The 22,249-nt window shown below is 48.6% G+C and overlaps 1 protein-coding gene across 2 annotated transcripts in view; it reads right to left on the bottom strand.

The window, feature by feature from the left end:
* LOC126527708 (uncharacterized) overlaps positions 1–22,249 on the bottom strand; it is a 418,438-nt gene that overhangs the window by 21,362 nt on the left and 374,827 nt on the right. For both annotated transcript variants that reach the window (XM_055068895.2, XM_050175573.3), the window contains 11 exons: positions 18,609–18,740; positions 16,690–16,781; positions 15,991–16,072; positions 14,311–14,373; positions 13,675–13,771; positions 11,563–11,643; positions 7,592–8,064; positions 5,448–6,231; positions 4,587–4,827; positions 3,349–3,530; positions 384–729 (listed from right to left, as the gene is read on the bottom strand). In XM_055068895.2, coding sequence (XP_054924870.2) covers positions 384–729; positions 3,349–3,530; positions 4,587–4,827; positions 5,448–6,231; positions 7,592–8,064; positions 11,563–11,643; positions 13,675–13,771; positions 14,311–14,373; positions 15,991–16,072; positions 16,690–16,781; positions 18,609–18,740 — 2,573 coding nt within the window. The remainder of the gene's footprint in view (positions 1–383; positions 730–3,348; positions 3,531–4,586; positions 4,828–5,447; positions 6,232–7,591; positions 8,065–11,562; positions 11,644–13,674; positions 13,772–14,310; positions 14,374–15,990; positions 16,073–16,689; positions 16,782–18,608; positions 18,741–22,249) is intronic.

The following is a 22,249-nucleotide window of genomic DNA, read 5'->3' as shown; positions in this document are numbered from 1 at the left end:
AATTTCATAGGCCCAGAGCAACGCGCGCACGCAGTACAATACGGATTAGGCACCCACGCAAGGTTGCTTCTCCTTTGCAACATTCTATATGCAAAGAAGCACGCTTTACAGGACTGTAGTTGTAAGAATACTGCGTAGGACAGGGGTAATTGGAGATCGCAGGGAAAGGCCTTCGTCCTGCAGTGGACACAAAACATGATGATGATGATGACGACGACGACGACGCTTTCGTTTGTCGACTGCTGCCCGACGATCCAGCAAGTTCGCGCCGCCGAGCATCCCCATCTTCGCAGTTCCCTATCGTAACATGCCCGCATCTGCGAATCGCCGCGTCCTCCCCGTCTCCCGACCCCAGCGTCTCCACCAGGCAGACTTCCGCTTACCTGAGCGACCCGGGCGACGCGGCGGCAGGCGCCGGGACGAAAGGCAGAAACAGGTCGCGTGTCTCGTCCTCGTCCCTGGAGCTGATGCTGGAGTGCCTCCGGCGCGGGTGCTGGTGCGGCGGCGGGGGCGGCGCGCAGCTTCCGCGGCGCGTGCTGCACGCCGTGGAGGTGGCGCACGACCCGCCCTCGGACTCCGACGACGGCGCCACGGGCTCCAGGAACCCGATGCTGTGGCGCCGGATCAGCTCGCGCTGCACGGGGCGACGTGCCAACGCCGCCGCCGCGGTCGGTGCGGCCGCCGCCGCCACCGCGGCGAGCCTGACCAGCTCCGAGCGACTCAGCTCTCCTGCGAGATGGGAGGGGGGGGGGGGGGGGGAGAAGGGAACGCCGGAATTCGGAAGTTCAGAGGGGAGTTCGCTGGCCGTAAGGCGACGTCGTGAACGCTGTTGTATGTATGTTCTACTTGTGGCAACGAATTATGCTTAATGTTTTTTTTTTGTCTAAACTCCATGTATGCCTTCTGTCTCATCAGTCAAGAAATAAAGGCCCTGTAACCGGAATTGAAGAGAGAGAGAGAGCGAGAGCAAAGAGAGGAAAAGCAGGGAAGTCAACAAGACGAGCGTCCAGTTTGCTACCCTAAAGTGGGGGAAGGGAAAGGGGAAACAGAAAAAAGAAAGCGGCATAGAGGGATCACTGTGTGTGGACGCAGCAAAGCGCATTGAAATCGAACACGCAAGTTTATTTACCGTGTTCAATTCTGGTCAAGCCTAATGTATCGGCGGGGCACTTGCTTGAACTTGACCAGAACTTAACATGGTAAATAAACTTGCGCGGTCGAAAGGCAGCACTGTCACGAACGCCTGGGCCAAATATCCTTGTACTACGTGCATTTTGCTAGACCACAACTTTGCAGAAAGGCTACTCTGCCTGTCAGTTTAACTTTTTAAAACAGCCTCATTGGGAAGAGTAAGCACCACGGCTATAAGACGTATTTCTTCACGTGTCACAACTAAGCAGTTCCTTCGGCCAACGGCGAAAATAGAAAAATGTCACCTCTGAGACGTGGCGCTGACGCAATTTCGTGGCATAAAACGACACCACTGCGCTCATACTGCGGGCTGGCCTTTGTCACGCTACGTGGTTTCAGTTTATTATTATTTAAATAGAATGAATTGGCAAGAGACGATATACAGACGAGGCGATTCCGAGGCCATGTCGACGCAAATTCTTTTCGCGATCATGGACGAGGCACAATGGGCATTTTTGCCGCGTTCTCGCAACAACAGCAAGTTATATCAGAAAACTCTATCATTAAAAGCATAAAAAAACGTGTTTTAAAGAATTTTGTGGGTACGCTTTTTATATTGCCAAACACAACTGACACCTTACACACAGAGAGCGTTACAGGCCCTCTTTAAGCGTGGCCTACGTGAAGCCTACTTTACTATAGGGCGGAAAAGTAACGGACGACTACCTAACCGAGCAAACGTAAAATATGCTACTCCTTAGCTTTTCCAGAAAAAAAAAAGATTGCCTACGTGATCAAGAACACGTTAAACGGAAAAATAAGATTTGAACACCGTGCACGCAAGCCCCTTTTCGCACCGTAGTAGCATCACTGCAAGCATCCGCTTCAAATTTCATAACGCTGCCGAGACAGTTATGCAAAAGCGCAGTAATACGATATTCTCACGCCGACACTGATAACAGCAGACAACTACAGCGCTCGAATGTTCTAGGTTGTAATCTAATTCAGTTGGATGTGGATAACCACGCAAAATTCAAAGGTAAGCGACCTCGCCTCTCTGCAGCTTTTATTGTGCGATGAACTACATATACATAAAAGGCGCCGCTTGCTCCTACAAGTCTTTAAGCAAAAAAAAAAAAAAGAGAAGAACTTTACATAAATCAGTTTTAGGAGTGCAATGCTAATCTAATCTTAGTCGAGTTTCAGCTACTTAGTTTTCATCACAAAGTGAATAGACCTCATAGGTTTGCTTCGCCTCAATAACAACGGTAAGAAGTAAAGCACGCTTTACAGGGAAGAAACCACAACAACAGGCTGTAGCAGTACAGGATGGCAACGAGTGTTTATAACGTCGGAGCATGGAATAGAAATTTATTAACGCATACAAACACAGCCGAAGTTCTTATAGGCCCATCGTTATCGTGGCTGAGGCTGGCTTTAGCAGCAAAGCAATGAGAGGGCCGCGCAAGTATCTCAATAAACTGTCATGCGTGCTGTAGGCATAGCTTCAAAGTGAAGCGGGATTGCGTCGAATAAAGATATACATCGTCAACCAGGCATAAACGATAAAATAATTGTTTTTTTAAGTCATAGCCAGAATCAAGTTTTCAGAAAACTAGATATAAATGAGCTTTGCTTATTGAAAGCCGGTATTTCCGGCTCTTATGCCGTGTATTATTATGATTTTGTAAACGTAAATAACTACGGCGGAATCTATTATGGGAACGGTGGTCAGCATTTGGAAATACTTCTACAGCTGCACATTTTATACGTTTCTGAATTGACACCACAACAAGCAAACAAATAAACACTGATTGCCGGGTCACGGTTAGCGCTAGTGTACTAGCACTAGTGTACTAGCACTAGTGCGGTTAGCACTCAAAAGGACCAACACGATGCAACTACACTAGCAAGCCAAGTTCTTTCTTTTTTCAAAATGAAAAAGGCAATCTGGTGATACATTTTATAACGAGCTTAAGGGATCTACACGTCATACTTATAACATGACGAGACGGAATTTACTTTTTGCTAATGAGAGGAGCGACAGTTAGGGCTCACTCCCCCCCTCCCCCCCCCCCCTTCATGAGCTTTTGCATCGCCCTTTAAGAAGGCATAATATTTTGTGCGCCGCTTGTAGGCGTGCGCGCTTAGCACTAATGTTGCCGAAGCCTAGTGCGGATGTATTTCACCTAAAAAGAAAAAGAAAAGAAAACGCACCGTGAATGAGCTGCTGCTCGGACGGCATGGAAGAGCGGCGCGGCAGCGCGCCGACCAGACCGCAAGCGGGAAGAGCGCTTCCCGTCTCGGACACTGTCCCGGCCACTCTCGCGGGGTCGTCCAGGAAGGACACCTGTCGCTCTAGGCCCAGGGCCGTCGGTGCCGAACTCCTCCGGTTGTTCCTACGTTGTGGCGACAGTTTGAGAACATTTAAACAAAAATAGATTGTGGGCCTCCTCTCGGTACATTTACTTGTTTTCAAATTTGCATGCTGAGCTTTCTTGTAGGTTCCGTGGGATTGCATAACCGTTTTCTGACCTAACTGTGTCTTCTCTTTAGAAATTTGGCTTTGATCTGATTCGCTTGTTTGTTTGCTTGTATGTATGTATGTATGTATGTATGTATGTATGTATGTATGTATGTATGTATGTATGTATGTATGTATGTATGTATGTATGTATGTATGTATGTATGTATGTATGCATGCATGCATGTATGTATGTATGTATGTATGTATGTATGTATGTATGTATGTATGTATGTATGTACGTACGTACGTACATACGTCGCGCGCGCGCGCGCGCGTGTGCGTGTGTGTGTGTGTGTTCATTTTCATTAATTACGCTCTACGTATTCTGGTTCTTTCGATTTTAACCTACCTATTCTCAGTTATTCGTTAATTTCTTTTGCGCTTTATTTATTATATTCTATCATTATATTGGCCTACCGAATTCTCGGTCAATACTTCTGATTGGGTATGTGCCATTGACACACAATACTCTACGTCTACGTCTAAAGCTTCTGTTCTGTCTGCACGGTTTTTTTTACCTCAGTCTTCGCGTTGATTTCGCGCTAGTTAATCTTTTTAATCAGTGTGAACCAACTAGCCTAGGAAGGAGCAATCGTAAGCGCGTACACCTGCGATTCTCAGGACCAAAACCCGAGGTTGATGTTCTGGGGACCACCAAATTTCAACCGGCTATCAATTCCTACCATGGCGTCGTTATGAACCAATCAGATACCCACCTGTAGCTACAACACACCACCACCATCATACCCAATAAGAGAGGCCATAGTGGCTCTCTGGGCCAATCAGAGCAGGCAAAATGGCTAACTCGACAATGTGGCGCAGTTTAACTACGTACAAAATGGCAGTCCCTCCCCCCCCCCGGGGGGGGGGGGGTTAGCTACAAATCTGGAAACTGCGCACGCGAGTACAACAGAGACGCCGCTCGCACCTGGCACAGTTTCTCCACGATGCTTCGGGTGGGTGGTCGAACTCAATCTGGTGCGCTTCCCGCTCGTTGGTCAGGCTGAAGCGGTGCGACCACGACGGCATCGGCGCCTCCTCGTTTTCCAGCGACGTGGTTGTCTCCAAGTCCTTGGACTTCTGGCCGAAGGAAGTGCCCTCGTTGGGCGGGGGCTCGATGGTGAATGTGGCCTTGGGTGACGACGCGGTGGGAACGACGGACGGTGGCGCTGAGGACGGGAAAAAAGTTGCATCGTATAGTGAGGAACACGAGGGAACGCCAGATTTTGTGTAGACGCATTGCTTGCGAGTATAGCGTGAGCACAGTGCCAGTTTTGACTGTTGGACCATGTGTGTATAACTCATTGTACCATAGCATCGTCGCGCGCCGTCTTCCTCTCGCTTTCCCTGTACCTCAATCCGTGGGTCAACAGTCAGTGGTACAAAGCCAAGCGCATTAATAATTAGTATCCATAGACATTGCAAAATTTCTGTGACGAGACATTGGCATGTCGTCGCGTGTCTCACTATAAGGGAAATATCAATAATCTGGCAGCAGGATGTGGGAAAATAAGCTGTAACAAAATGAATTACAAGGGAACAAATACAAACGTTCGGTGCGTTTGGGAGCCCCATTGCAATGGTACGTTTAAGAGGACATTTCAGTGACATGGTTTGGAGCAACCAGAAATGTCTGGCGAGACATTTTAAAACGCCAAATACGTGAGCAACGGGACGACAAAATGTGTCAGAAGGGCAGCGCTTGGGCATCTAAGAAAAAAAAAAGAAACAATCGCATGTCGGTACCAATAATTATAGGTCTCTCCGGAGCGTATTAGAAAACACTCACCGCGCGGCCGGTTGGCGAGTTGCGCCGGTGTGCGCTGCAGGCGAGCTCGTTTCGTTTGAGCAGGCGGCTTCGCCCGCGAACTCCCCGACGTCAAGTCGCCCGACGCGTCGCCCTTCCCGCGTTCCCGCACCGCGGCAGAAGAAGGTGAGCCCCCACCACCAGGGTTCGCTCGCGTCGCGTCACTTCCGGCGGGAGACGCCACGGCAGAAGGCGGGGGCGAGGGCGTTCCGCAGCCGTTCTCGCAAGTCTTTGAGCTCGAGGAGTCTTTCCGGTCCGGAGAGTTAGCCTCTTGAGCGTGCTCCTCCGCAGTGACTGCTTCCCGGTCGCCCTGCCCCTCTTCCGCAGCCGTAGTAGTCTTCGCCGTCTCCTCGCCATCCAGTCCTTCCGTTGCCGTCTGCTCCTTCTCCTGCTCTGCCGTCTGCTCTTTCGTCTTCCCTGTCGTCTGCTCTTCCGTCTGCTCCGCTTCATCAACCTCGTCGCCGCTGTGGCCTTCCTTGCCTTCGCCGTCGCCCAGCTCAACCTCCATGGAAGACGAGAAGGCGAAGACGGACTCGGATCGACGCGGGAAGGCGCGCTTCGAGGGCGTCGCCACGAAGGGCTCCGAGGTCCTGCGGTACGGTGGGTACGAGATGGGTTGGTGCACGAGGAAGCGGCGCTCGCTCTCTCGCGACACCCTCTGGAGCACCGTGCTGATGGGCGCCCCTTCCTGCGTGCTCGACAGCGACAGCAGGCTCGTCGTCGGCTGCAAGTTCTCGGCCGACAGCGCCGGCGACGAGGGCCTCTCCTGCGAGATGGAGGGAAAACGATAATGCATCATCGGCGAGCCTTAGTAAAAAGGGTGCGAGGTGAAACTCCAAAACATATTGAACGAGCTCAACAGTGCGCGAACAAGGGAAGCACCAGCCCGGTGCCGGCGTCTCAAAGCAAAGGACATGTCCACGCCCGGACGACAGCTGGCGAAGACAGCTTCGTCTCCGCCATGGGAGAGCTTCTGAAGGCGCTAGTCGCTTAGGATCCTCAACCTTGGGGTAGTGCTCGCGATCAAACATTCCGATGTATATAGCAGTTGTTGCCCAGTTCAAGACGGGTCCCCTTCCATCTCCCCAAAAGACGAAAATTTGAACAGGTTCCTCCCTCTGAGTGTTCGCCCTAGGGTTAGAGGGAGTTGTTTAAGTCCTACCAAGGAAGGCACTTGTTGTTTCCCCTAGGGGAAGAACTTGCAAAGAGTACTCGCTTAGGCTCTCACCATGCCAAGAAGAGCAGTTAATGCACCGAAAAAGGTCATCTCCTTCCTCAAAATGCTTGCGCTGGGCTAAGCCTCCCGTGGTTCATGTCACTGTCGACCGTCAAGTCTCCCATCTTACAGTAACCTCGTCGTCTTGTTTGAATGAAGTAGTGATAAACTGGCGTCATTATTTTTGTCAAATTTGTTAGATGGACATTGAAAGAGAAAAATTCACAGCGATGAAACAAGGGATGTCGCTAGAGCCAACGCTGGCTCCTGCGCTCCATGCAGTCTCGGTGGTCATGCATCCAGGGAACTAAGTTGTCAAACGCGTGACGATGCGCGCTAGGCTTCTTTCCGGTAAAACCACGTTAGCTCAAGCTGGTTGGGTGACTTTACTTGTCACCACTCAGGGTGTTAATCTGGGTAGAGGGACACGGAAAGGACGAGGACGAGCTCTTACCGCCAACAGCGTACTGCCAACAGTAAGCGCTCGTCCTCGTCTTTTCCGTGTGCCTCTGTACTGCTTCGCGCTGCACCACTTAACATTATGGAAAACCAACTAGCCCCACTCCCCCCCCCCCCCCGCCCAAAAAAAAGAACCCGCTACCCTTCAAAGTTGATCTGGACGTTGCCCAATTGTAGAATTTGCCATCTTGTCGGCTCTGATTGACCAAAAAAAAAAGGACTGCTACGGTTTATTCCACTGGCACAGAATGCCGCCATTACACAATTTGACAATACGGCGGAATTTGACGATGTCCATTATAGCAATCCCTGTTCCAAAGGGGATTCCACTACAGATCATCATCATAACAATAATCATCATCCCGATAATCATCATCCTCACGATCATAATCATAATCACCCGGCACGCGCGGCAGTTCGACCCTGCGACCCGGACGGGCTGCGTGCTCACCTCCGGCGGCTGCAGGCCTCCCGTTGCTGCCGCGACGGCGACTCCCTTGGCCACCGCGAGGGGCAGCGACTGCCTTCGGCGCCGGATGACGGTCCGCGAGGGCAGCTTGGGCAGGCTGAGCGGCATGCTGTGTCGGCGGCCCCAAGCGCTCGACCTCAACGTCTCTTCCATCCAGGAGTAGCGGGCCACCGTGGCGCTGCGGCGCCGCAGCAGCGGCGGCAGCTCTTCGTCGTCTTCGTCGTCGTCGTCGAAGTCGAGCAGGTCGCCCTCGTCCTCCTCCGAAGCAAGCGGAGCGTTGAGGTCCGTCTCGAAGGACGCCGACGCGGCCGTGGTCGAGTCGTCGGCCGCGGCCACCTTCTTCTCCCACTGGACGTGGTTGAGCCACAGGTTGCGCAGCAGCTCGCGCGACAGCGGCGTGTCCAGGAACTGGTCCCAGATCTCGAACAGCGGGCTCACCACGAACTTGAAGAAGTCTGCGCGGTCGGCCGGCAACGGGAGTAAAAAAAGGGGCGCTCCCCGCCGTGCCGGGCGAAATTTCACTGCACTCGCGGCTTACGGCGCGCCTCATTGGCTACTGGTTACGTGTGTGTCCTTGTAGTCGTCACAAAGGCGGCTCAACGCAGAAGACAGTGCGCTTACTTTCGAACAGCTCGCCTGTTGCAACACTTCAGCTTGATCATTTTTGTTTTCTATTTTGACCTTGTGCCGCGCTCGACAAGAGGGTGCACTTTCTCTTTTCATTTACCTTCTACCGTCTGATTTCCCCCTCTCCCCTAAGCAGGGTAGCAAATTGGATATTGTAATCTCGTTAACCTCCCTACCTTTCCCTTTATTTCACCTCTCCCTCTCTCTCTCTCTCTCTCAAGTATTCTTGCAGTAAAGCTGTGGTGCCCTTGTAAACAGTCCATGCGGGCCTTCCGACGCCTCTTCGTACGTGGACCAACTTTCGAAAGCGTTTGGCGGTATACACAACCATAGCCAACAACATTATTTATAATGGGACGGCGAATAACGCAATACAGTCAACAAAGTGAAAAAAAAAGAAGAAAATGCCTTCGTACATCCACTAATTTACCTATGACGGTCAGGAGCACGGTGTTGCTGTGTATAAGGAAAAGCACAACGATTCAAGCACTACCACTGGTAACTTAAGTAGCATTACCGATTGTAAAGTGTTGCAGCTCGAATCACAGAAGTGGACAGCGATTTATGAGAGTGAACATGCGGTAAAGTTACTGCAACTATCACTTCAGCAACGGCTAGCAGAACTACATAAAGAACTCTAACCACACCAAACCTAGTGCAATAAACATTGGTGGTCAGAAGCTAACAACACTAACGTGAGAAAGATAACGACGAGACCGCAACCGATTTTAGCCCCCCTTCAGTCACGAGTTACGGTCGACTACCGGTAAACGTGCGCAACAAAAAAAAAAAAAAAAAAAAATACACCACGCTGCTCGAGACTTCATCGAAAGTTATTAAAGGAGGAAAAGTGATCTTTTGTGCATGTTACAGTAAGTCATCATAATTAGAATTAATTATCTAATTGCGTGATATATATCTAACTACAGTATACATTTATCTAGAATGTCTAGCAATGTTCTACGTTGCACTGACGGCGTCTCAGAAAGTATAGGTGTTATCAGGAGCACTGCCACTCAGACTGAAGGGAAACAGTAGGCGCATGTCAGCGACTAAGCAGCTGTGCTCACACAGCTGCAAAGCGGGAACGCCAATGCTTGTTCCCTCTATGCCAGCACCGGAAGCCAGAACGCTTCCCTGGCTTTGAAGAACCAAGCTTCGCATTCAAAAAGGACAATCACAGGAAAAGGCGACGGAGACGCAAAGGGCGCTCTTTCCGTCTCCGTCGCCTTTTACTGTGGTTGTCCTTTTTGAATGCGCAGTTTGGTTCTTCAAATCAATGCACCAACTAGACCAGCAAGAAGTTCTAAATTCATTGACCCTGGGCGAAGCCAATGGAGCCGAGTGTGGCGGTGTGTGCAGTTGGCTTTGCCGTTTTCTTTCCAGCTAAACGCACTGCGCGTGTCTGGAACCCCTCCTAGACCCCGACTAGTGGGCCGCGCATGCGCAGTCGATAGCAGGACAGCACGACGGCGGCAACGCACGAATGCGCCTAAAGCGCCCGTATATTTGATATCACACTAAAAAGAAAAGCTACGCTCCGAAACTATACTCGAATACTGAGAAATCTTTACGAATTCTTAGAGGCACTAGTCTAGCTAAGAGTCCACGCTAAAGGGACCGACAACTGGCGAGAATATGTTGCGAGACGTTGATGGAAAAGGAAATGACTGTGATTTGTAGCGATAGAATCCAGCAGGCTGTTCGCGATTAAAGCAGGAATTAAGGCAAGTCGATCGACCGAGGGCGCACGAGATGAGATCAACGGGAAAGCGTTGATGGTGTCAGTCAGCACCCAGCGAAATATTGGGTAATGTTAACTAGACATCTATTGCTCGTTCCACTCAGACCAATGTGGACGCAGACAGCCGCTAAACAATAGCGCTAGTGTGCGTATATATAGAGTGATTTTCTTGTTTTGTTTTGCTTTTTCGCTGCAACAAAACATTAAAGATTGCCCGTGGCAAATGGCACAATTCTAACCCTTGACCTAAATTACTGCATGAGGCGGTCGTTCCTTCTACGAGAAATCAAAATGCTGATCGAATTAACGTAATTATGCTAATTATGTATTTACTAATTACATTACGGCCCACATTTCACTCTACGAATTTTAGTTAGTGAGATTGCAAGGCATATCGACTTGGAACGAATTCTGAGGATGGCACTGGTTTCGAGATATGCGCCGTTAAAGTTGCGGGGAAAAAAATGCACTTACGTTCCACTTACCTTTTTATGAAAAAAGAAACGCTGTTTTATGCATAGAAGCACAAAAGTAAAGGGAACGCCAATGCCTTTCGTCGGACACTTCGAGAATTCGTTGCAAGTACACCCGGCCACAGAAGTTTACGGACCACGGGATCTCGGAAAACGTTTAATTCCGAAGCAGCCTGTAGCAATAGCCAGTAGAACTGCATACGACAATGTTGTTAGCATACTATAGTCGCGGCCTGAAATGCAAATACCAGGCTGCGCTGCGAGGTCGCGGAAATATTCAGCTTTTTCTCACATTTCATGGTCCGTAATATCTTGTGGCCGAGTGTACATATCGCTTGCGAACTCGCCGGCTACAATTCGTAGGTTGAAATAACGCGCCGGAAGTTAATTAATTAAGAAGTTAATGTAGTGTAATTAGGTCAGTTATTCAATTGAGCATTTTTTTTATTTCTCGTAGAAGTAGCGCCCTCGCGATCGTGTAAATTAGGACGAAAGTTAGAATTGTGGTAACTGCCATAGGTAATATTTTTTTTTTTAATTCGTTGCAGCTAAAAGGAAGAAAAATGGAACACCCCTTAATCTGTGAGGGCGCAATTCGCTCGTGCCAGCAGGCAGACGGTAGAAGCTCGCTCTAACCACCCGCGCGCGTATTGCGCATGCGCCTTCGAACGATATTGAACGCACGATGACGGCGCCTCGAGTTTCCGCGCAACCGCTATCATAATAAAACAACCATGGTATAGAATTAGGAAGTGCCCCTGGCCAGTGCCTCCTAAATGGCAGGCCTGTGCACTCCGGTTTGTGACATCATGCTACTTGGACCGAAATTTCCGTTGCCAAGCCCAGCGTGGCGAAGACGATGACGCAAAAGCACCGCGGCTCGATCGGGAGCGTCCCCATTAGATACTATGGCAGTCGGGCAAGGTAGCGTGACGTCACGGATCGAAGTGCACCGGCCGTGTGTTATCTAGGAGGCGTTGTCCCGGCACGAACGGAGCGCGCACGGTATCTCGAACCTGACGCGCTCACTCGACAAGGCGACTCGACAAGCCGATGCATGCACTTCAGCGCGAGACAAGGCGAAGAGGCCTCAGCCGGGCGGAACTCACCGGCTTGTATCTTGGCTACCGTAGTCCTCTCTCTGTCACAGATTGGCGTGACTGGGATGTTCAGCCGTTTCTCAAAGTCACCTGCAAAACGGCGAGAGGCGAGCGATTCTGTGTAGGTCTGAAGTGCAGTGGCAAAATATTTCGTTGTAGAAGGAGCGGTAACTGAGGTATACAGTTACCGGCGGTGACCCACGAAGCTAATAAAAATTAAATAATTTTTTTTTCACGAGAGCCCCACAAAAATAAAAAAAAAGAATACACGCTAATGTGCATGCTCAAGCAGCCAGCAGGAATTGTTTGCTTACTAATACCAGAAACATTAGTTTCAGTTGCTTACCGTCACCGCACGCGATTAAAGGCAGTAGCGTTGCAATTACATACAACGCATGTCGCTGCAGTCAAGCACTCGTGCACAAGGCCCGCACTGGTGGTATACTCAAATGCACTCATGCACTGGCGCGCGAGTAAGGAAAGAAGACGTCTTCGGTATAAACACGGTGGAACAGCTACCTTCACCTTCACCGCCCGATCCATGGCCGATCCCCCAGAGTGGGTTGCGCTATTTCACTAGGGAAAAAGAAGAACAAGCTACCGCCGATGCAAGCGCGTTGCCCCAGAGTCCAAAAACGGCAGTTGGGCCAACAATCGGGCGCTTGCTGTGGGAGTGCCCCAGTACGCAGCTGTCCGGAGCAAGCAGCGGGTGACGAGTGACCAGATTTGAAAAGTGTATCCGTCACCCTCAGGGAAGGCCGACAGTGTTTTTTTTTTCTTTTGCGAGCCTTTGTTGAGGAATCGGGCATTCTCCGCATGGTGTAATGGTGCGGGGGGGGGATATTTCTGGGTAGCTGGCCCGGCCGAAATCTCTCGATTCACAAACCACAAAGCGATTAGTACGTCGATGACTGGTTGGTTAGTTCTTCCTCTATAAAACGGCTCAACGCAGTCTGGGGCACCCGCCATGAATTGGACGGTGCATGGGTTAACAAATTCTTTTTTTAAAAGACAGAAAACAAATTGAAATTAAGCTAGTGCCTTGTGATTATGAGATAAGAAATGTTAACTGTCACTGGCATGAAGGCTAAAGTAACTAATTATTAAATCAATTGAGCATGTGAACATGAATAAAAGGGAGAAAAGATAGTTGGGTATGCGATGAGCCACCGATATATTAACAAAGATTTATCATCGTCATATAATGATCATGGTTTCCGGACTGTGGTACACACCCATAACGGCTGAGTGGCCAAGGAGCGCGGCGGTACACTTAAATGAAGAAGGATAAAAATGAATAAATAAAACACGCACTATCGCGATTTCTTTTTCCTACAAGCAGCTCTACATTCACAAGCCGGTACTGTGTGCTTTCCTTCCTCTGCACCATGCAACATGTAACATTATCGGAACAATGGTCAAATTTAGATAAAAGTACATCAACCGGCGATTCTTTAGTGACAACCGAGCTATTATGTATCGCCAGCGGCCAAGAGCGCAACCCTGTTACATCGCCTGCATTTATTGATGAGGAAGACGATACTTGCGCAGCAAGTCACAGAGTATTGTTGACTAATTACCAACGTTTCAATTAGAAGCTTTACAATTATTGACTTTGGGGCACACGTTCTAGCTATATGTCAAGTTTCAGTAAACGTCTTACACATATGCAGCAGAAATTCCGCGCTTTGAGCAACACATGATCAACACAATGTCCCCCTCAACAATTATCAGCACCGCATTTTAAGTTCACTTCGTCACGTATCCTGAAGGCGTGGTTCTCGAAACTAGCATCGAGCGCAACATTTTTACTGAAAGGATAGGACTCGATTTCTGCCGGGCTTCACATTTACAATTACAGCGCGCCCAGAGGCAGGTAAAAGTTAGTGTAAAACCCTTTTGGTTTTACAGCACATCGCGACTTTTGGCTAATAATCACCGCCTTTTCGTGTAATCCGGCCGATATCACAAGATTGCGCTATCAGCCACAGGCTATTCATAACGTTCCTACTAAAAAAAAATTTTAACCAGGTGTATTAGAGCGACGAAGCGTTGCCGGATGTCGTGTACACCCAACTGAGCTACGCTCTTCTCCGAGCTCGCAGTGCGACTTCCTCGTACCTTGCCTGTAGAACTCTTTGCAGACTTGCAGGCTCCACCGGTGGCTGATATCCCAGGGACGGCAGGGGTTTCCCAAGTCGGCGCACTTCAGAGCAATCTGAAAGAAAATCCAGGGCGTGATACGACAGTGGATCAGCTTTTCAAAAAAAAAAAAAAGAAAGTAAGATGGTTCGACTACTTCGACTTACACATGTGAATGTTGCTACAAGCGAAAGGAAAAAAAGAAAAAAGAGAGTACAAAAAAGAAGACTACCGGTCTTGACCTGTTCACTCTCGTCCTGCGAAATTTACGGCTGAGAAATGTAGACGAAAACAATAGAACCACGTAATCTAAGTCAGTTAACACCTGCATAATGAGCCTCTAATTAGTTCAGCGAAATACAACAATTAGCAAGGAATTCACAAGCTTCGCGAAAGAACTTTGACAGCTGAAAAACGTTCAAGCCCACGCAGCAGACTAAACCTGCTGGTTCTCTCACAAAAAAAAAATGAAGAAAATTTCAAACAGCTTAATTTCAAGGAGTCCGGTATCGAGAATTAAATTTTAGGTCAGACAAGTGCAAAGAATTCAAAGGAACCCCCCGGATCGAAATGGAGAAACAATTATTTGGCCTGTGGACGCGATTTTCAACGTACCTGGAGAATGAAGTGACGGTATTCTTTGTCTGCCATGTCGAGCACGTTGTTCTCCAAGTATCGCTGCGAGAATAAAGCGAAAATATCAGGCAGATCCCACACTCTGTGGCAATCGATGTTATGCGAAGCACTTTGCTGGTAGGAGGCTCTTCAAAACTTTTGGGGTTCTACAATGTGTTAGGAGATGGACTGACATGCTTGCGTAAGGCAGTAGACGGTTAGATTAGACGGCACTAGATTAGAAGTAGTACTAAAGACTAGCGCTTATTATTATTATTATTATTATTATTATTATTATTATTATTATTATACTGTAGTTCTCTTCTTTTGTAGATTATTAACGTGTGATTTTGTGTTTGCTCATGTATTTAGCTGTGCTGATGTCTCACGATCCGCATGTGGTATTGCAAATCGGTGTGACACCTCAATTTCTTTCACTTCCTTCTATTGTTCAATATGATCATATGTGAAAATGTTAGCGAAATGTCTTTGAGTACTAGAAGACTGTATCTATATCTCGGATTATGGGGAATGTGATACATCTTACTTTTGGTGCGCCTTACTTTTTTCCAAGCGGCTGTGCCACGCATTAAATTCAATCTGCCTAATCGTGTTCGCCATATCGCGACTCGAAAGACTCGTCCTAGCCCTGGACATACGCTGATTCATATATTTGCGAAAAAAAACGGCTTCAAATTTCGTTTCTTTCCAAGAACCATTGACGATTGGAACTCACGTCCTCCGATTATTGTTGCGCACAGTGATTTTGCTGCAGCTAATGAACAATACTTATCTTGCTTTAAAAGCTATTTGTTGTTTGAAGTTTTTGTATCGATCGTTATACTCGTTTTAATTTTTGCCTTTACGTAAAGGCGAAGACGAAATATTACGGGAACGACAAGCGCGTGCCAAACTGCGTTCTAGCGCCCCCTGACCAAGCAAGGGTGCGGTGTCGAAACATGGCATTGCGCATGCGCATCCTTTAGTGTTCGTGTGCCTGCCGATACATCTACGCTGGAACATAATCTACAACTTTCAAAGCGAATGCGGATTTAAATCGATCTAAACTCACGCCCTGACGCCTAAAATGAGTGTAAGGGTGTGAATCACACGCCCATTTACACCCTTGTTCACTTTTAGGGGTGCAAATGATTTTACAGTGCACTTCTGGCCAGCTTGCTGTCGGAATGATGACTAATGCAGAAGATTACGATAGCGAATACGAATACGATGTCTGTTTCGGCCGCTACGATGTGCGACGACACATTCCACGATCCGCCGGTCGAAACACGCACCCAGCTCTGCAAGCACTTGCAGAGCGGGCACTTGCAAGCGCTTACAAGCACTTGCACACGTCACAATTCCGACAGCTGATTGGCCAGAAGTGCGCGTATTCGCAGGCACACGAGCACCATAGGATGCGCATGCGCAATGCGACGTCTCGCCACTGGGGGGCGCCACAATGCGGTTTGGCACGCCCTCGCAGATTTTGTGATATTTTTTACCCGTCCGTACATTTTTTATTTTTGCTACTCTGTCGTTTCCTTCGTTATTTACCCTTACTTATTTACTTAATGATTTACCTCTTACTTACCCCCTCGGGGTAAACCATCGGCTCGCAATATTTCTTTTGTTAAGTAAGTAACAAGAATCACACTACCAAGTCAGGAGAGGGCTCACCTTGAACCTGGACAGGAACTCCTGCTGCCGAGTGATGTCCGTTGCCAGGATGAGGCTTCGAATTTGTTCTTCAATTTCATCCCTGCACGTAAACACAAAACCACGTCGAGAAAAAGCCTTGTCTTTCATGTGATATCAGCACAGTATTTTTTTACGACCATTATGTTTAACAGAGTTAGCGTTACGGCTAACTCTGTAACGTTAGCCTTTACGGCTTCTGTGCTTGGCTGGGCAGTCACAACGTGGTTCGCACTTGAAGATTAGGTAACAAGGAAAACCAGTCAGCGGAAGGGAGAAAAAATTACTTCCTCCCAAAAAATAATAACGATACCGAGAGTGAAAAGCACAAACGTGTTATAAAGGTCTCAAAAGCAGGTCACATCTCGACGGCTCTGGTAAAAACAGAAGTTGCTTTCACGAACAGCAGTGGCAGCCTGGAGAAGGCCGAAATCCGTCATGTGGAGATTTTGAGCCAGTCACGCCACGAGGCCGTAGCAGTTCCGCGCGAGCCAATGAAAAAATCGTCAACATGGCGGATTCGACAATGGCGCCGGAATTTGGCAATGCCCACGATAACACACCGCGTGAGCGCCAACTGACAGGCAGACGTCTAAGACTGGCCGGGAGACAGCCGTGAAGCCAATGCTAGGCTGCTTCCTTGGACGCAACGGACAACCAGGTGCGGTGCACACCACTCACCATACAGAAGTGGGCAGGTGATCGAAAATCCCAGACTGACGCAGGCAGGACACGGCAGAGCGCCAGTGGTGGTTCTCTAGCACCGAGAAATTCTGCGCAAGAAGAAAGGACACGGGCACCAGTGAGTCGCCGTCATGTGTTGTCGCCGACGAAGTACACGACTGTATGAAACCTGTTTTAGACGCGACGCTTTCTTTGCCCACATCTCCGCGATTCTGTGTGTTGTCGTCGGCAGTCTTGCCGAGTCGAAGCTGGGATGAAGCTCATTTCACATCCAATTCCGCTAACGCCTCTGAATACATCCTCTCCAAATGCCCCTAATTGGGGTTAGGTTATGCTGGCTTAGGTTAACTTAACCTAACCCCGTTCAGAGGGACTGGAGAGGAACCTAACCTAACTCCATTCAGAGGGAGTTGGGTGAGGTTATACCTAACATGACCACAATTAGCACATGACCGGGGTAGTTGGAGAAGTATGGGAGAGACATTTGCCCTGCAATGGGCGTAGCCAGGCTGATGATGATGATGATGCCTAACATAACCTCTATTAGAGAGACTTGGGGAACCTAACTTAATCTCAATTAGGTGGATTTAGAAAGGATTTATTTAGAGCAGTTAGAGGGCCATTATGGCGTCGACGTCGTCTACAGTCGTTGTCACGCTATCATCGTACCACGGTCATCATTTCAGAAACGTCACTCGATTTTCTACATGTCGTCGTCACATAATAATAATAATATTAATAATTATAATAATAAACTCTTTCATTATTTCTATAAAGCCTAATACATCGCTTTAGTCGTTCCACCGATGTCAATCCCCTAACCTAACTTAACTTCAATTAGAGAGGATTTATTTAGGGGTGTTATAGGGGCTTTGATGTCATATAAGCTTCGCCCTAGGAGCTATCACTGACGCGGATAGTCACAGTCACTTTCAGTGCGTTTATGCGAGACTCGGTAGCGGTCGCACTCCCAGCACTGTGACCAGCTCTTCGCACAGTGCTGGGAACGTTTTCGGCCGACTGCTCTGAAGGTGTTTGGCGTCGAGTCATGGAAATGTATTGAAAATCTATTGAACATCTATCGAAAATGTATTGAAAATATATTGAAAAGATATTGAAAATATATAGAAAGCATCACTCCAGAATACAGCTTGCTTTTGCTGTGCAAGGTACATCAGCGTTGCTGACGATCGATGGGGGACGCACGAAAATCCTCTGCGCGTTCCTAATCCTGATGCGCCGTTTTCGCTTGGCGGCTCGTCAAAGCTTCGATTGCGCTGATTCGCACATTGCGCAAGATGCGCATAAATTTTCTTTTTTTTCATATATAGTCTGAACAGTTCTTTTTTTAATATCGGCTGCGACAGCGTTTTCCTGTCTTTTGACTAACCCGAAAAGGCAGACATTACTTACGTGGCAAATCGCAATACGCAATAAGCTCGCTAAAATATTCGCTAAATAACCCTTCAGTTAGTCACATTCAGTCGCGTGTTGCTATTTAAGAATCGAAGCCGAGAATACTGAAGTAACGTCCGCTTAACACAAATCCTGTAGCTTGAACAACTTTTGACATATCTGTTCCCATAATTTGCAAAGTGAGGATATATATATATATATATATATATATATATATATATATATATAATGTGTGTGTACGGGGTTTCTTCAATGTTAAGCACGCAGGACCCGACGTAACATATGCAGGAAAAATACGACGAACCTTTTGCAAGTAAGACGTGTTTACTTAACGTTTTCGGCTGGTGGAGCAGTCTTCCCTGCATATATATATATATATATATATATATATATATATATATATATATATATGATGACACTTCGCGCTTTACTCGAGGCTACTTGCAAACAAAGCTGCTGGAAAGCGTCACGGTAATCGTCACGGCAAGCGGCACACTCACGTTGTATAGTGCAGCCAGGTGGTTGGAGGTAGCGATAAGGAACGGTTGGTTGACCCCCGGGTGGTCCAGGTCGTGGGTGACGGCCGCAATGAGCGACGCCATCGCCTCCACGGGGTTCATGTGCTCGCGGATCTGCACGCGCCAAACAACGAGCGGGTTAGCCAATGCGCCGTCGGCAAGTTCGATCATGCCTGCGCCATGGTTGGCTGAAATTCGAAGGGAGCAAAAAGTTCACAGGAATATGGCGAGCAAGTGATTAAGAGTGGCTGAGCAGGGGAAAGGCTCGGACTGGAGTCAACATTTCCAAAAGGGAGGAGAAAGAATAATTTATGCAAATGATGGCTGGAGGCTCCCTTGGGGAAGCTGGTAAAGGGAGGGGAGATTCGGCTAACTGTGCTCCACTCACGAGCTTCGCATGCAAAGCTCCGCAGTGATATAACTCTCTCGTTGACGTTACCCTGTGGCCAGACCGAGACATCGAATGACGTCCTCCCCGTAGGCCGGTACTTTTCCCGCAATGCCTTCAGTCTTTCGCACACCCACGAGAACTCACGAACGTCCGTGATTACTTTCCTCGACGCGGGCGAGACACCTTGTGTAAACGTCGACTCCAGGGTAAGTGGTCCCGTTAATCTGTCGATATGTGAACTGTCAATCACAGCAGTGGCAAAAGAAAAAGAGAGAGAGAACGAAGTGTCTGACACCGCTATGCACTCGGCGACGACCTAAGAGTTCGGGACAGGCTGCGTCCACAAAACCGCACTGCGTATGCGCTGAGCGCATCCATACTCTTATAACATAGTTACCAAGGGACACCGATGTTGAAATAAGTTCGCCTCCACTATGACGTCACGAAAATGAGCAACTGCAACTGGCTGGCGCACCTATTAAAATTGTATTTGAGCTGGACAACAATGTATTGGTGCCACACGCTTTTAACTTGTTGCCGACTGAAGGTAATCTTGAGCTGCAGTCATTGTGAGAGCAGTTCTCAATTGTACGAATCTTGTGCCATAGCTGCGGCAATGCAGTTATCCCTCGTTGAAGACCTTGCTGGCCAATATGCAGCGAAGCTCGTTTAGGTGACCAAAGCGCGAAGAATCAAAAGAATCGACGGAGTTTTTTTTTTTACTTTAGAGACGCTGTTGTTTGTAGGAAAGCCTTTATGACGTTGGCCACACACACACACACACACAGACACACGAACACACACACACAAACACACGAACGCACACACAAAGACACGCGCACACACACTCACACAGGCACGCACATACGCACGCACATGCACGCACATACACACACAGGCACGTGCGCACACGTAAAACACTTCACAGAAACACAACAATTCGCCAGACCAATGCTCCAACCTGTCGCGTTCTAAGACACGGACTGCGCAAACGTCGCGGCACCGGCGCATTCTTTGACAGCAGCATTTCTTGCTTGGCTAGTCAGAGAAACACAACCATCGGAAGAGGGGCGCAAATTTGACACACATACACGGAGAAGGACAGGCAAGATTAGTGCTCGTCTTCCCTGTCCTTCTCTATGTCTGTGCGCATGTCTTCCAGAAGCTTATTTGTACAGAAGTGGAACTATCGCGCCGGTCGCAGACTCCGTCTGTCACATGTCAAAGAGTTTCCTCGTTAATCGCCTTCACGGAACGCTTCCTTTTTCGCCGCAAAGCGCCGCTCTCTAAGCCGGCGAGCTTTAGGCGCCCGCTCAGCGTCTCCCTCTACGTCGCTGCCACACGTCTAAAGAAATAATTATTGGGCGTGAATGCTAGAGCTGCATACGCTCGCAAAGCCCTTCTCTCGGTCTCGCTTTTTCCGAGTTCCTAATTAAGCGGGATGCACCGAATCTCGTCAAACAAACAAACAAAAAAAAAGAAAGATGACGTGCGCCCAGCGCTATGCGTCGGCTGCCGCGACACAATTACCCGATTTCCAATCAACCGCCCGGCCAGCGATTTCGTTGCGTTGGTTGCACGAAAGAATGATTGAAACGGAATACGAGTCAGGCCCCGCACAGCCGTTACACGAGCCGCGTACAGTCGTCTCTCAAATACAGCTGCAACGCGTGCGCGCATAACCACCCTCCCTCCCGCACACCAACACGTCCTTCCTTCCATTCTCCCGGCTCGATTGTGCATTCCCCGAGGAAATGTGGAAGCAGAAACAATATCGCGAACTGATTAAATCCTGGCCGTACGTTCTCGTCGGCGAGTAGATTGAATTTCGATTTCCGCCCAATTAAGACACGAGGACCAGCCCCATCTTTTCTTTCCATATTATTATATTTTTTTTTTTTGAGACAGAGCGCAATTGTCTCGCTCGCGCGAGAGTTGCGAACTACTTCTCGAGTCTCGCCAACACCGTGCAGTGCGTTGAATGCTAAGGGTCGATTCCGCCAACCCCGAGTAGACGTTAAGAAGAAGCGACCTCCCCTCTGCCGTGCGCCATCTGGTCGTCGCCCTTGGCGCGACGATGCGCTAACCGGCCAGCTCGTCCCACCAAGATCGCTTACGCACAATAGGCGAGCCGCCCCCCCCCCCCCCCTCTGTTCTGTTCCGATAACCAACAGTGGTTCTTACTCAATCCGAGAAATTTATCGAGAAGTATGCGGTTCTACAAGCGTACGACTTAATCATATCATTTCTTTTTATTTAGCATATCTGCGGCTGTATAAGGGGAGGGGGGGGGGAATGCAGAAATGAGAGGAAAGCTAAAATCAAATTTGAGATAAATTACATTTACATTTAAAAAAAAACGATGTAATCGATAGACAATTTTCGAAATTGAATAAGGTAGTCGTTTTACGTCCGTAATAAAATTGTACATTGCTGTACAGGCGACCCTGTGGCTGAATCCCAGCGAAGACGCGCCAATGGAGAGAATGGTTCGCCATCTTAGTTACAGCCAACGCTGGCCCTATTGAACTTCTAAACGTTTTTCTTTGTATCGAAAATCGGCAGCAGGACAGGACAAACAAAAAATACTCGATAGTTTCAGGCGCATTGCAATAGCAACTCTGCAACGCGCAGAGTGCTCTTTTTACCGATTGGCTGACGGGAGCCCTAGCTTTCGCCACACTGCAAGTAACTTTTGAGACGGAGCATAGAGCGGACGATTGGAAAGAAAGAAACGCCTTGCGGGGCTGCGGCTCTGTACGGTCATGGTACGTCGCTGGATAATTCGATTCCGCGAAGCCACTCTGGTGTGAGGATTTAGCCGATCAGGAGAGGGGGGCACCGTTCTGCAGATTCACCGTGCAATGCCCTCCGAATTTCGGTCGTTAATCGACGTTCCCAACTCGAAATCGATATAAACTGTGAATTTGAAAACCGCTCGCGCAATCGGTGACGAGAGTCGATGGGCGTAGTTCGGGGAATGCCGTTCGCACCTCTCGACACGCTTCGACCTGAAACGTCGACGAATCCCGAATGCTTCCGGAACTTAGGACGAGGCCCGCGTCACGTGGTTAGCCCTTACGCCCGAAATATAACCGGCCGTCGATTATTGGACGGCATATGTGACTCTTGGCGTAACGTACGCGTGGGTGTAGTTCGCCATCGGGCTTGCTAATTCGCACCCTAGTCAGCTTCAGGTCTTTAAGGAGAAACATTACACCAAGCAGTGCTA

Source organism: Dermacentor andersoni, chromosome 9 (assembly GCF_023375885.2).
Source record: "Dermacentor andersoni chromosome 9, qqDerAnde1_hic_scaffold, whole genome shotgun sequence".
NCBI lineage: Eukaryota > Metazoa > Arthropoda > Arachnida > Ixodida > Ixodidae > Dermacentor > Dermacentor andersoni.
The sequence above is the reverse complement of the archived record's forward strand: the minus strand, read 5'-3'. Positions and strand labels throughout refer to the sequence as shown.